The sequence below is a fragment of the Budorcas taxicolor genome, chromosome 6 (genome assembly GCF_023091745.1).
Source record: "Budorcas taxicolor isolate Tak-1 chromosome 6, Takin1.1, whole genome shotgun sequence".
Taxonomy (NCBI): Eukaryota; Metazoa; Chordata; class Mammalia; order Artiodactyla; family Bovidae; genus Budorcas; species Budorcas taxicolor.
The window spans coordinates 13,634,231-13,649,918 of record NC_068915.1 but is presented as its reverse complement, the minus strand read 5'-3'; the positions used below and the strand labels follow the sequence as shown (position 1 = coordinate 13,649,918).

General features: G+C 39.3%; 1 protein-coding gene across 1 annotated transcript in view; it reads left to right on the top strand.

The window, feature by feature from the left end:
- The first annotated feature begins 1,365 nt into the window (after window positions 1-1,365).
- ALPK1 (alpha kinase 1) overlaps window positions 1,366-15,688 on the top strand; it is a 64,231-nt gene continuing 49,908 nt past the window's right edge. Inside the window, exons 1-3 of the mRNA XM_052642185.1 lie at window positions 1,366-1,449; window positions 10,699-10,878; window positions 15,279-15,433. Of these exons, the coding sequence (XP_052498145.1) occupies window positions 10,758-10,878; window positions 15,279-15,433 (276 nt within the window). The 5' untranslated portion in view covers window positions 1,366-1,449; window positions 10,699-10,757. The remainder of the gene's footprint in view (window positions 1,450-10,698; window positions 10,879-15,278; window positions 15,434-15,688) is intronic.

The following is a 15,688-nucleotide window of genomic DNA, read 5'->3' as shown; positions in this document are numbered from 1 at the left end:
TCCCTTGGACTGCAAGGATATCCAACCAGTCCATTCTAAAGGAGATCGGTCCTGGGTGTTCTTTGGAAGGAATGATGCTAAAGCTGAAACTCCAGTACTTTGGCTACCTCATGCGAAGAGTTGATTCATTGGAAAAGACTCTGATGCTGGGAGGGATTGGGGGCAGGAGGAGAAGGGGACGACAGAGGATGAGATGGCTGGATGGCATCACCGACTCGATGGATGTGAGTTTGAGTGAACTCTGGGAGTTGGTGATGGACAGGGAGGCCTGGCGTGCTGCAATTCATGGGGTCGCAAAGAGTCAGACACGACTGAGCTACTGAACTGAACTGAACTGAACTGAAAGTGTGTTTTGAGGACAAGTCAGAACCCCTGAATTCTTATCCTGATCTTTGCTTGTTACTCGACCTCTTTCTGCCTTTCACTCCTCTTCATGGCTCAAGTTCTTTACCGAGAGTTTGAGTAGACAATATCTGCTTCCCAAAAATATGCCTCAGATTAAAGGCCCTTCGAATTTGTAAGAATAATTTTTCCTACTCTGTGACTGGCTCCCAGTTTCATGCAGTTCTGGATTTGAGACATAACAGAGTCCGTATGTGGGACTGCTCTTCTTCTATCTGGGGTGCAGAGATACAAAGAAAACTCTCCTAGAAGGATCATTTGGCAGTCATAAGCACAGGAGCCCGGAGCAGGACCAGATGGCAGGCCTGACTCACCTTGACCTGAGAAGTTGCTTTTCTCGCCATGGGGGCTAGGCTAATAGTTCTTCAGATGTCACCGTAGCTGATGAAGTGGGTAACTGTAGCCGGGGAGTAACAGCCGCAGACCCTGAAACAATGGCTTTTTCTTTTTCCTCTTCTTTCTTCCTGAGGCCAGCAGGTAACCTGTTTGTGACCCGGAACACTCTCATTGCACTTTCCTGTGCAGTCAAGTTTGATAAACACATGCAGGGAACTGGAGAGGGTGGTGCGCAAGAGCAGGAGAGAAAGAGGGATGAGGCAGCACTGGGCTCCAATCTCCCGTTTTAACAAGGCGTGGCCCTGAGGTTGGAAACCTTGGTACAAAAGAGCCATAGCAAAGACCTTCATTTTCACTTATAGAATTTTCTAAAGTCTATTTCACTATTTTTAAAAAATCCCAACACTTTCCTTTATCAATAGATGGGAAGATAAATTTCTGTGCAATCTAGTGTTTGTTAAACTAACGGTTCAAGTCACCTGTCTCATAAATTCTTTCAGTAGCCTGTGCATACTCGTGGCTTCCCAACACAAGGAGGATCTCTTCCTTGAAGTCGAACTTCATTCCCTAACTAGATTTCTTTCCTTCTCTTCTCTCTTCAGCTATTCCAAATCCTACCCTGGAGAAGCCCCTGTGCAAGTGCGCCTCCCTGCTCTGAAATCCTGAGCCTTTTACTCTCTTTTGATGAAATCACCGGCTCCAGTCCTAAGGGTTTGTTACCTATGCAATACACCTAGACTTGAATTTCCATCTTATTATTTTTAGTTTTTTCATTAAATGTCAATAGGCATCAAAAACTTGTGAAGTAGGTGTAATATACACAAAACACAGTGAATATCCATAGATCCAACAACCAAGTTAAGTAAAAGAACCTATCACTTCCTTTGAAATCTCCCATGTCCATATACCCACCTCCCAACTTCTTCACTCTTCGCTCAGTAAATCCAGTGTTCTGAATTTTTGGTTTATCATTCCCTTACTTTTATTTGTAATTTTACCTTATGTATTTATATCTTATGTATGTTGTTTAGTTGTGAATGTTTATAAGTTTTATGCATGTATTCATCTGTGGCCTCCTTTTTTATTTCCAGAATTCATCCATGTTGTTGTATGTAACTGTAATCATTCATTTGCTTATTCTATTTCAGTGTATAATTACACTTCAGTTTTCTAATTCATTCTCCTATTGATGGGTATTCAAATTGCCTCCTATTGTTTGCTATTACAAACTGTATTACAGTGAACATTTTTATACATATTTCCTCAACCCAGGTCCAAGAGCTTCGCTAAACTAGAGTATATGCCTAAGAGTGGACACCGAGCCACAGTGTGTGTGCATCTTTGATTTTACTGGACATTACCAAGCAGTGGTGGATGGGAATAAAACACTGACTGTTCTTGACAACTATTATCCAACTTACATTTTTCTTCCAATCAAGAAGTTGTGAATGTTTTTCATTGTGGTTTGAGTTTATGTTTCTTAATTACTGATGAGCAAACTCTGGGAGATAATGAAAGACAGGTAAGCCTGACCTGCTGCAGCCCATTGAGTCATAAAGAGTTGAATATGGCTGAGTGACTGAACGACAGTAATTACTGATGAGGCTGGATTCTTTTCATAAGTCCTTTGACCATCATGTTTCCTTGTGTGAAGCATCTGTTCAATTTTTTGCTCATTCTTTTTCTTCTATGATCCTTCTCTCACTGGTTTACAGGAATTCTTTACATATTCTGGATAGAAATCTTTTGTCTGTTACATACGTTACAAATACTCTCTCCCAGTTTGTGACTTGTCTTTTCATTTTCTTTTTGATGTCTTTTTATTAATCAGAAAAGTGTCTTTCCAGTTAATTAAATATATCAATCTTTTCCTTTATAATTTGCTATTTTTGTGTTTAACAAATTCTTTCCTAACCATAAGTCATAAAGATAATCTTTTAGGTATTTTTTTAAGTTGAATGGTTTTGTTTTTCACATTTTGGTCTTTAATCTGACTTGTATTGATTTTAAAAAAACAGTGAGCTCAAAGTTATATATTGAGCTCTGCAATAAGTCAAATTTTCATATGTATTGGACTCCTGATTTTATTTAGAAGATCAATTTGGTCTATCTTAGTGCCAATAATTTTTGTATCATTTAAGGTAATTTTTTATTATTGACATTGTCTCTACTAATGCTTTTTGCCTTAAAGTCTATTTTATCTATTAATATAAGTACATCAGCTTTTAGTTAGTATTTTTCTAGTATATCTTTTTCCATCTTATTACTTTTACCTTTTCTATATTCTTATGCTTTCCTAAATCCATGTAACTATTTTTAATCTAGTCTATCATTATCATTTTACTATAGTATTTAATTCCTTTATCTTTATCAGAAGCATTGATATGTTTATGTTCCACTTTGAGTTACACTTGGCTATGTAGTATTTATCATTTCATAATAATGACTTCTTTGACTTGAGTCATTTAGAAGTATATTTCTTAATTTTCCTTTTTCTTGCCTTCTTTTAGATTTTTTTTTTCATTTTTTTCCTTCTGCTAGTTTTAAAGTTATATGTTTTATTTTAATTTTTTAGGGATTATCTTAGACATTTTATCAGAGTCTAATGTTAATGTCTCCAATCCTTCTGACCAATTTAAGGATCTTAGAAAACTTAAATGTCAATCACTGTCCTTCTGACATATATGCTTGTTGTTTGTGTTTGTATATGTATTTTTAATATTTTTCACCCTACAAGACAGACATTGTTGTAGATTTTTGCAATCACTATTTGTTTATACTTAGCCAATAACATACCACTTTTATGGTTATTATTTCTCCTTGAATCTCTGGCTCTTCACCTGTAATTAGTTTCCTTCTACCTAAAGTACTAACTATAGACATATGCTTGAACTATTGATGTTTATTATTATTTTGCAGGGTTTCCCCCTTCTAGCATATATTAAAGCTATCTTTTCACTGTCTCCTAGTTTCCGTTGTTGCTTTTAGGTAGCTATCTATAAATTTATTGTTATTTCTTTGACGGTAATCTGCCTTTTCTCTCTGGCCATTTTAAGGATCTTCTCTATATCTTTTTTGCTACCTAGTTTCACTGTGATATTTCTAGGTATGAATTTTTATTTGTTTGAGTATTATGGGAATTCTGATTATTGTCTTTCTCCTGGCCTAAAAGTTGTTAGTCATCCTCTCTCCAAAGTCATTCTGTTTCTTTCCATCTAGGACTCTGAATATATGTTAGAGCTCTTCCTCAGTCCTCTGTATTTCTTAATCTCTCTCGCATTTTCCATCCCTTTGTCTTTTTCCTGTTGCCTTCTAGGTGGCATGTTCTGATGTATCATTCGGTTCAAAAGTTCTGTCTTCAGCCAGAGCTAAATTTGATCAAATATATCCAATTCCTTACATTTAAATTTTTTAATTATTATTAAAATTAAATAATAGAAATTTTATGATTTTTAATATGCCTTTTTATAGTTTCTTGGTCTTTATTCATACACTCAACATACTCTTTCAGTTCTTTAAACATGCATATTCTGTAGTATAGATCTGAAATCCCCTCATCTATAGTCTTTTGTGGGTCTAATTTTACTATCTGTTGTTTCTGCTTCCATCCATTGTTTCTTTTTACCTTATATATTTTGACAGCTTTGATCTGGAGCTCATATTTCTTGGTATTTTATAGGTGAGCATCTTTGAGACTTGGGTTGAAATCAGATTTCTTTAGAGATGATTATGTTTCAGTCAACCAGTTGGCCAAGAAAACCACCAACCTGGGCTTATTTGTAAATAATTTACTTAAAAATAATTATCAGCTAGAGGTTTTTTGGATCTGTGACTTCAGATTTGCAAGAGAAAAACTTTTTGCTCTCTTCCTTGAAGCTGCCTATCTTACCATAGACCATTTTCCTGAAAAGCAGGGGAAGAAGGTGAGAAAACATTTTTAGCTCACCCATATGCTGTGATTCATGGGGTCGCAAAGAGTCGGACACGACTGAGCGACTGAAATGAACTGAACTGAACTGAACTGATGCTAAAAGTGCAACCTTTTAGGATCTCAGTTTTATGCAAGGGGGTGGTGGGGCAGTGGCCTCTTCTTATACTTCCCTCCTGGGTAGGCCTTTGGTTTTATTTCCTATCCTCCCACATTCTAAAATAGTGAAAACCAGTTTCAGCTCACAATGTTTGGCAGATATACTGAAGGCAAAGGTTAGCTTCTGTGTTAACTTTCTAGGTTCCAGTTTTTACTTGTTTTGTCTTCTGTGCAGCCTTTCCTCTCTTGCTATTTCGCTGATACACTTTAGGGATTTTAACGTGCTTCTCCAGTGTTATTATTTGTTTTCAGCAGGAATGTTGGTCAGAGCATAGTCTTCCATACTGCTAGAAATATAAGGCTACTCTTCAGCTGTTTGGTGGCTTAGAAGTTGGCTTCTCTTCCCTTTTTATGCAGTTTTTAAATGGTAACAAATGTCTGTCATTCAAACATCCAACCAAGCTACACAGTTGTGTTACACTCCAATCAGATTTTTTTCTCTTTTTATTTACCCATTTCCACCACCGATCCCTTCCTTGTGGCTCAGCTGGTAAAGAATCCACCTGCAGTGCCAAGACCTGGGTTCAATCCTGGGTTGGGAAGATCCCCTGGAGAAGGGAAAGGCTACCCACTCCAGTATTCTGGCCTAGAGAATTCCATGGACTGTATAGTCCATGGGGTCACAAAGACACAACTGAGCAACTTTCACTTCACTTCACCACCAATCAGTACAAGACGTATTATGGTCAGAGGGGACTTGTGGTGTGGCTTAAAAGAGGGTGAAAGTGTGGGAAAGACTGGATTGTCGTTGCTAGGGCCTGACAGGAGAAACATATTCTTTTTGTTGAATATATTTTCTCCTAAAAACAATGTGATAAATAATTTTGAAAGTAGATGAAAAAGATTTTTAGTATAATTATTCATGTGCATATGAATTAAATGAGTTCTGTAAGCTTGCTTATAAATGTAACCAACCATTAATTGAATTCCAAAGATAATTTAAATTGAGCATTTAGAATACAATCATGTGTGATATGCTTTGTATAGTTAATTTTTTATATATGTATGTGTTATTCCTCTAATTAGTTGTAAATTCCCTAATGGTAGAGACCATGTCTTTTACTTCTTTATGCTTCCCCATATCCTCAAACCTAAGATTCTCACTAGTTGGTTGGTCAATTATTACCGAGGTGGTAGCCAGTAGACCATGAAATACCTTTGGAGTTCTTTCATTTTCCTTAATTTATCCCCTAGTAGAGGCACTGATCATACAGTGGAAAAAACTCAAGCATAAATACCAAAAGAAATGGGGCTTTGAATAATTGCCTCGTTTTCTTCTTTCTAATGATGGCCAACTTGCCAGTTATTCTGTAACTTAGCCACTCAGCTAAATTCTTAATCATGGATAGAACTGAAGTATCAATATGCCAAAATCAAATGCAGAATGTGTGAACACATAGCCATTTGGCTGTATGTATGCATGTGAGTCTTAAATTATATGATTCTGTTTGCATGTTTCATTGCTTTTTCTGGCCTCTTTCTACTTGATTTTTAAGGAAAAAAATACAGGGGACATTAAAATAGAAAAAATAATACATCGATTATAGAAAAAATTGGGAAACATCCATTTTCCAATTTGGAAATAATGTATAGCTCATAGAGTGTTGCAGTTCAAGGGGGAAAAAATTGATATGTGTTAAAATTGAAAATGATTCTTTTTATACGTGAAGCTGACCAAAATTTTCAGTGGGACTGTTGCCTGAAGGAAAATTTCCTGGGCTCCAGCCTCTGTTATGTCTAACAATGAACCATACAAATCTAGACAGATGGTTGGATTCCAAAGTGTTTCTCATATTACAGTATTTTCTTCCTGTTGTCTCTCCTGAATTCTATAGGGAAAGGGGGAAATGCTGTAACTTTCAAAAAGTATGGAGAATATCTTCAGTACAGTTTGGAAATTCATAAGTAACAAACATTCATTGTCTTGGAAATCTCTCCTTCCTTTTTAGACATGCTTTCTTGATTAAAACCTGGTTGCTTATGTTGGACAGTATGATTTATCTTCCTTACTATGTTGCTAGAAATAGATGTATTTATGCCTTTTCTTGTCTGTATTCTGTGTCTCAAAGTATGTCAACATCATCCATTCAGTTTTGAGCTATGGTGAAGCAGACATTTGGGACTAATCCTTAAGAGCATTCCTAGCCATCCAACACCAAAGCTGCAACTACTCCATAAACACTTCCCAAATCTGTCCAATTTTCTTTATTTCTGATATCATTACTCTAGTGCAGAGTCCTGGTATCTCTCACCTGGATTCTTGCAATAAGTAGTTAACTGATCTACCTGCCATTTCCTCGCTGCCCTCAATACACAAACTATGTTCAAAACAGGATGATCATTCCCAGGTGTAAAGCTGGTTGTGTTCCTATTGTTGCTAGCAGTTTTCCGTGACTCAGGGTAAGCACAGAATTCCTTACCTAGTACACAAGGCCTTTCACAGTCCCTGCTTACCCTTCCGGCATCACTTCATATCAACTTTCTCCTTTTATGTATAGTTCAGCCAACCTGACCTTCCATTCCCTCTATACTTCCTTCTACATTAGTTAGGGCTGTTCCCTACCATTTTAACTTCATTAAGCCTTGTTCCTCTTTCAGAGCTTGATTCAGGCATCGCATCCTTCTTGAAGCCCCCAGTAACCCACCCTGTCCTTACCCAAATGATTAGGTCAAGTCCTGCTGTTTGCCCTCACAAAACCATGTATCTTATCTCTCTTTCACAGCACTTAGACAAAGGGAAGAGATTTATGATCTTGTGCATCAGGAATTAGGGTTTCAAGTGAGGAAACAAAAGCAAAGAAGAATATTCAGCAATAATCTGGCCTCTAAGATTCAAGCCAACACTTCTAAACCACAGAGGAAAGTATGCATAAAAATATTATATTTCAGCGTATTGAAAAGAGCCAGGAATTTTTCAGTAAATAAACATCAGATGTTGTTTAGCAATAGACAACCTTGTGCTGCTGAATATGGAATTTAAGACTTGGAAAGATTTCAACAACTGTTCCTAATCAATCAGCTCAAAATACAGATGAGAAAAATGAATCTCAAAAGTGAATCTCAGAGATCTCAGGCACAGATAGTGAACGGTAGAGAACGAAGTGGAATTAGTCATTGAGCATTATTACATATATATGTTTTCCTATTTCTAGGTCCTCTTTTCTTTGCTATATACTCTTTCAGCTTGAAATATTAACAGAAACAAAGCAAATAAAAATTATAGTGGAAGACAACTGTCTGCCTTAAGAGGATGATACAGCACCAAGAAAACATTACTATAAGCCTTTAGACAAAGGCATGATGTGCTAGTAAAATTTTATATAGTGCAGTTTTATTTCTTTGCACACAAGCTCTTGTATTTTCTTATTACACCTCTCTTTGAGCTTCCCTGGTGGCTCAGATGGTAAAGAATCTGCCTGCAATGCTAGAGACCTGGGTTTGATCCATGGGTCTGGAAGATCCCCTGAAGAAGGGAATGATTACCTACTCCAGTATTCTTTCCTGGAGAATCCCATGGACAGAGGAGCCTGGCAGAGCCCCAGATAGTCAGACACGACCAGGCAACTAATGTTTCTGTATGAAGTCCTTAAAAAGGGGAGAAAGAGAATCCCTTTCTTGATTTAACTTAGGCCTTAAAGAAAATTGTGTCCTACCCACCCATAACTCATTCTGAGCAACTTTTGTTCTCAACCTCCTCATCCAGCACCTGCATTTCTCAGCCTGCACATAGCTTCCCGTTACAGTCACCATCTCCTTTTTTCAGGGAATGGTGGGAATGGGGCATCACTGCTACATGGCCTCTTGCTCACTCTAGTCTGCTAATTAACTCTGGCCAGTCATTATTGTTTAGTTCTTCTCATAGAAAAGCAAGTTAATGGTCAGCTTGTACCACAGAAACACTGACTTACAAACACTTGAGCTAAAAGGGACACTGAAAACTGGTTAGTCCAACAACCCAATCCAAGCAGGAACACTTTCTGAAACATCTTAAACAGAAAAGAAGTTAGATTTATATATTTACATTTAAATGCTTCAAGTAACTAATTTCAAGACCTCACTTATGTGAATGCTCTTTCAAGTAACAGAACGTTGCATGAAAAACCTCTGCTTGTGTTCTTCAACAAATACATGATTGTCTTCACAAAACAAGTCTGTCAAGTTCTAAAATTTTGCTTTGGTAGTTCCATCTGTGTGAAGTAAGTGTGCGTATCTGTTTTAAAACCTAAAGCATAACAATTCAGGTTAGAATGAGAATTACAAAATTTAGATTTCACGGCTTATCCTTCATTTTCTATTCCTTTTAAATCATAAGATAGAAAAATGCTTTCTTGCAATTTCAAATTCGAAACCAACTTCTTAAAGTGAGGGTAGCAGAGCACATTTTCCCCAAGAACAACACAGTAACTCACCACTTTAATATTTTTAATGATGACTAAAGCAGTAAATTATTGTGATCCAAGAGGGAGTCGAGTCATCCATACATCTGTTATACTTTCTTTCTTTTCAGATTCTCTTGCATTGGTAATAAGATTCTAAGTGCCATACAAGAGTGCCTAAGCCAAATGGCATCTCCACTGTCTATCCTGGCAAATTCAGAAAGATAATAACTTCCGTTGTTTTGTTTATAATGTACATTTTTTTAAAAAAAGGAAAGCAAAAAGATTTGTCAACTACTATGTATAAAATAGATAAACAACAAGGATCTACTGTATGGCACAGGGAATATATAGATGAAATTGAATCACTTTGCTATATACCAGAAATGAGCACAACGTTGTAAATCAACTATGCATGCATGCATACGCAGTTACTTCAGTTGTGTCCGTCTCTTTGTGACCCTATGGACTATAGCCTGTCAGGCTTCTCTGTCCATGGGATTCTCCAGGCAAGAATGCTGGAATGGGTTGCCATGCCATCTTCCAGGGGATCTTCCTGACCCAGGGATCAAACCCGTGTCTCCTGCATTACAGGCGGATTCTTTACTGCTAAGTCACTGGGGAAGCCCAAATCAACTATACTTCAACTTAAAAATGATTTATTAATCAAGAGACTTTTTGGTATTCATTTGTCAGGCATTTTTTATACTGTCAGTGAGTTATTTTGTTCTTGAAATTACCTTGACTGCAATAAATAGCTCATTACAACATACTCATATTTACATAAGAAGTCTCTCAACTGTATGTGTGTTAAATAGGATGTAAGTAGATCTTATCCATATGATGGATCTAGAAAACTGGATTTTCTGGGATTTCATTTCTCCATTTTATTTGGCAATGTGCCTGGCAGTGAAGAGCTTTAAATTTGACATCTGTCATTGCCTATTTTGGTCCAAATTATATGATGCTAAATACCACAAAGGACGCTGCACAGCGGAAATCAGCAGTGGGTTACGAGAGCAGTAAACTTCATATCACCATGTGCTTGTGTCTGAATATTAGAACTGTTAGCCAGACACTTCCTGTAGACTTTCAGAGAAGCAGAAAGTGGTGTGCCACTGGGATCCAGAGGCACTGATGTGAAGTGTGCAGAAGATACATAAATCATAGGGTATATTCATTTCATTTGACTCCATGTGATTCCACTGACTACACTGTGGGTGACTGAGGTCTGCCCCAGGATCCTCTCCCTTCTGCTCTCTGATGCCTTCGAGGTGCTGCCCATCTAGACCAGGCCTGCAGTAATTTCACACCCTCCCCTAATAAACTCCTCAGGGGCTGTCATGTATTTTCATGTGTTTGCTCTATTATCCCTCCCTGCTTGAGTCTTACATATAATTGATGATGCTTCAGTTAATCATCTCAACCCCTTCTTTGTTCACCAGGTACCTAAGGCTTGAAGGGGCTCTTTTATTGAGAATCGATGTCTTCTCCTAGGTAATTGATCACTGTAGACCCAGGGACACTCGACTCATCATCAAGAGAGGGTAATCGTCATGAATAATCAAAAAGCTGTGGCTACGCTGCTGCAAGAGTGCAAGCAAGTGCTGGATCAGCTCCTGTTGGAGGCGTCAGATGTGTCAGAGGAGGACAAGAGGGAGGACCAGAGATGCAGAGGTGAGGTCCAATGGGAGGCGCTGGGGGCAGCGGGGAGCCGCAGGTTTGCTCTCCTTTACCCTGTCTGAACGACACGGTCTCATCTCTGCCCTATTTTTCTTCTCTTGGCAGATGACCACCGAGAGATGAGTGGATTTCTAGGGCATGAATGGGACATGGGCTGCGGGTGGACAGGCAGGGGAGGAAGCCCACTTTGTTGCAGTGAATTGCTGTCAGTTTGAATTTTAAGCTTCAGTAAACATGAGGGCTACAAGAAACAGTTTAGTTCAAGAAGAACAAAGGGCCCAAGTGGGCTGGTGCACGTAAATTTCAATTATTAAAAAACTGAAGCAACTTCTGAATGGTGGTGCCTACTTTTGTTTCAAACTAGGCTTTTGTGCCTCATCAGTTTCCATAGACATCTACAGTTTCCACAAATATGTCATCTCATCAGTCCCATCTCTCTTTTTTGACCATCAATACATTTCTCATGTTGTATTTACATACCATTTATAAATAAATTTACTCAAACTGATAAATACTTATTACATCATTACCAGGATTTGAGAATTTGGCCCTTTCGCTCATTCATAGTTTGTACCCTACCTAGTTTTAGATGAGTCATTGTTTGGGAAATTTCAATCACAAAATCTAGATAGTTAAAGCAGTTCTAATTTCTTCTTTAGCTAGTTTTGGAGAGGCAACCTTCTTTCCTTAGATTTCTTCTTAGCATTCAGATAAATTTCCCTTCATTTCTATCAGGGTATCTCTCTTATGTGCTTTAAATATTTTTCTTTGTATTTTTAGTTGACTGCTATTGGTTACAGAAACAAGATTCCCATATAAAATGCACACTCCCCATCTGTTTTGTTTCTGTTAATTATGTAATGGGAAAAGTTTCTGGGAGAGCCTTTTCCCCATATTCTTGTACAGTGCATATGTTTTTACAGGGGAACTTTTAGGTGCCTTTAGAAGTCTAGTTTTCTGTAACCTGTCTGTCATCCGTGCTCTTTTCAAGATAAAATGCCCTGTGTCCAGTTGTTTCATAACCTTAGTGTTTTCTTTCTTTACTGGCCACAAACATCAGTGTCTGATTTTGCTCGCCCCAGCGCTGGTCCTCGTTCTCCCCAGGGGCAGTGTGTTGTGTTCTGTTACTTCTCCTGAACGTTTTCTCTTCTCCTTTGACTACATCATGTCCTTTGTCCCTTCAGCTTAAATTCCTTTAAGTTTTGTGTTCTCCGTAGTGAAGACTCTGAACCCCTAATCGGGGAGCGTTTTCTTTTTCTTTCTCTTCTCTAGTGCCACAGAATAGGAGAAATAATCAGTTTAGTTCCAGATAAGGCAAATCACGACTGCAAAATCACTCAATTAGCCATGGCCCTCCAGGTGAGCTGCTTGGGGAAGTCAGAGATCAGAGAGGCAAAGGAGGCTCCTGCTCAGTCAGGGGCTGACTGCTGGGGTGGGCTGAATCTGATCAACCAATGTGGGAGGAATCCTATGCTGAGCCATTGACAAGCTCGGCATTTGCCCATCGCCACTGCCTGCTGCACGGTCCACCCAAGCGCCATTGCTGCAGCTGGACGCAGTCTGAGCGCAGAACCTGTCCCTCGGCAGCTGGTTCCTGAGCAGCTCTAGCTCACGATCGGGCTGCCGCTGCCACCAATGTCTCTCTCCCACGTGAGCTCCCAGAGAAAGGCATTAGCACAGGGTCATTTAAGGCGATGGGGCAGCAGGCGGACTCGAACGTTAACACCGTGGGTTTCATTCGTTTCCCTCCTCTCAACCCCATCGTTTTCCCTCAGATGTTGTCCCAGTCAGCATGGGTGGCTAGCCTTAGAGACTCTAACCCCGCGAGATAGAGAAGCAACTGAAATCCAAACACATAGATATTTTAAAAACATATTTCAGGGGCATCTTTCATTTCAGTGTGCCCCCCTGGACAATCCACGTTCTGGCACGACCTGTAGGGAAAGAGAGTGGTATGAGGAGGAAAAAAATTTTTTTATAACAAACAGATTTTCCTCATCACCATGAAGAAAAGTTAAAAGTACTTAAAGCTATTTAGTGCCAAAATATAGTGAAATTCCATGAATCCAAAAATCACATTTCTTTTGTCATTTTACTACTCCTCTGACACCTGAGCTTGACACTCATAGGCAGAGTGTCCAAACAATTTATCAGAATTAAAATACTTTTGAGAGTGAAAAGGCTCTGTTAACAAGCATGCTATGACTACATGCTGCTGCTGCTGCTAAGTCGCTTCAGTCGTGTCCGACTCTGTGCGACCCCATAGACGGCAGCCCACCAGTCTCCCCCATCCCTGGGATTCTCCAGGCAAGAACACTGGAGTGGGTTGCCATTTCCTTCTCCACTATGACTACATGGGACTGTCCTAAGCAAACAGAACTGGATAGTCATCCTATTCATGACTATTTAGAAATATCATTTAAGAAATTTTCTCTACACGTACATCAAAAACATTTTCAGAGATTGAAAGTACGTCAATGGTGGTAAGAAGAGATTGTGAAATCAGGTTGGTCTCCAACCTCCTATTTTTGCTTTCATTAGAGGAGTGCATTGCACAGAAGAGGCTCAATAGTTCTGGGTTACTGAATGAGGCAGGGGGGACAGTGGTTTCACTGTGATATTTGTAAGTCATGCTTAGTAGCCAGTCCAGATCAGTCATTCACTGATGTAGCCCATGAATTATCCCCTCAATGCCAAGCAGTCCCTCTCCATCGGGAGGCTTGCTTACATTTGCCCAGTTGGTGGCAAGGACACCAAAAGGCATCATGAGCCAAGACAGAGTTAGGTTTTCTCCTTTCTCTTCTTTTTTTTATTCTCTCTCATACCTCTTTTGTCTTATTTAGCATATCTCATGTAAACATAAGACTAATCTTTCTTTTAACCATCATGGTGGGATTTACAAACATGGTAGGACATGATGCCTGTCTTCAGGAAGCTCACAATCCACAGTCCAGTGAAAGGACAGATGTAGCTAGAGAGCAGTGAGGTGGATGCTGAAAGGAGTGTGCCCCTGCGGGCTTGAAAATGCTCCTGAGGAGCATCTCAATCCCACTGGGAGATCATGGCAGGGCTGATGAGAAGAGCTTGGTCATTAGGCAGCTGAGGCAGGACAATGCCTAATATGAAGGCAGGATATACAGAAGCATTAAAGAATTTTATGCAGAGCAACGTCCTAGTCCATCTTGTTTTTAGAAAAATGGGACTCAACCATGTGGAAGATGAAGTGGATAGGAGGAGATAGAAGACAATGAATCAGGCAAGAATTACTGATGATTAAAAGAAAGAAATCCATTTTAGGATCCACAGAATGTGCTAACCAATTAGACTCAGGGAGGAAGAGCAAAAAGTCTAGACTGACTTCTGGGTTTCAGACCTGGGTGACTCAGTGAATGGTAGTAGCATTCATCAGCAGAGAACAGGGAGGGAAATACAGCATTTAGAAAAAAGGTAATGAATTCAGTGTTAGATATACTGAGTCTGAGGTGTCTGCAAGACAAGCACTTAAAGCTGTATAGCTGGCAGTCGTGTATACATGTCCATGATCCCTTATTCACAACCCTGGTGGTCACACGTGCTTCAGAATTCAGAATTTTTTCAAATGTTAGAAAGGGTAGTATGGTGCATATACCATTTGTTATACTAACACTGCAGTAGAAGCGAGGGGCAGCACCATCAAACATTAAAACTTTCAGGGCAAAACGTTGACTAATCTCACCATAGCAAGATTACAAATAATCTCGAGTCAATTCAAGTCTGGTTTGGGGCCAAAGTTAAAACAAAATCTAGTTTCCAGAGCTTTCTAGGTTTCCCAAGTTTGGATAAGAGATTACTGACTTATATTTTTAATGAAATTTGATGTCTATTAAGAGATTGAATATATCTCCTAAAGTGATACAAGGCTATTTCATAATAAATTGATGTGGGTTTGTTTATATATTCATTGTCTATATTCAGACATAGCCCACGGTGAAAGTCCGAGGCAAGGTGAGGTCTTACAGGAGTAAAAAAGAGATTGGTTTGCTGCGTTACCCAGCCGCAAGCCCCAAATGCCATTCCGTCTCAGGCCCTTTCTCATTTTACAGGAAAAATAATATTTCCTTCATTCCTTTCTCTGATTCTTCATGCAGAGACACTCACTGAAGTGCTTTACTTCCTGCTAAAACCTTTCTTAATGCCTGACTACCCCAATTTACCTGTAGGGCAAAGTAGACCAGAGCCACCCCCTGACAGATAGCTTTTTGCTATTATTCTTTGAGTCAGAGCACCAGGTTAGGCCAGCCAGTGAGAAGTAGGAAAAAAAAAATTGTGCCACTGAGGTGCTTCATCATAACATAGGTAACTCAACAACCTTTTCTTCAACTGCAATTTCCTTATCTGAACTCTGACCTTTTCAGCCTCACTCCCCAGCGAGTTAAGAACCCTGATCCAGGAGGCAAAGGAAATGAAATGGCCCTTCGTGCCTGAAAAGTGGCAATACAAACAAGCTGTGGGCCCAGAGGACAAAACAAACCTGCAGGATGTGATTGGCGCCAGCTTGCAGCAGTTACTGGTAGGAAGAACCACACCACCTGTTCCTTGACACCCTCAAGTGAGGCATTTAGCCTCTAAATGGTCTAATAGATTAAATTTCTCTGAAGCATAAGACAGCCCCTACCCTTATGGTCAGCTCTGCCAAATTGACTAATGTTGGGGGGAAAAGCTTTTCAAAGAGCTCTGTTTGCCCATAAGACCTTCTGTTGGAAAGGCGAATCAAGTAAAAGTGGAGAAGCGTGGTCAGTGGGCCAATGAGAACCTGTCGTGCTGA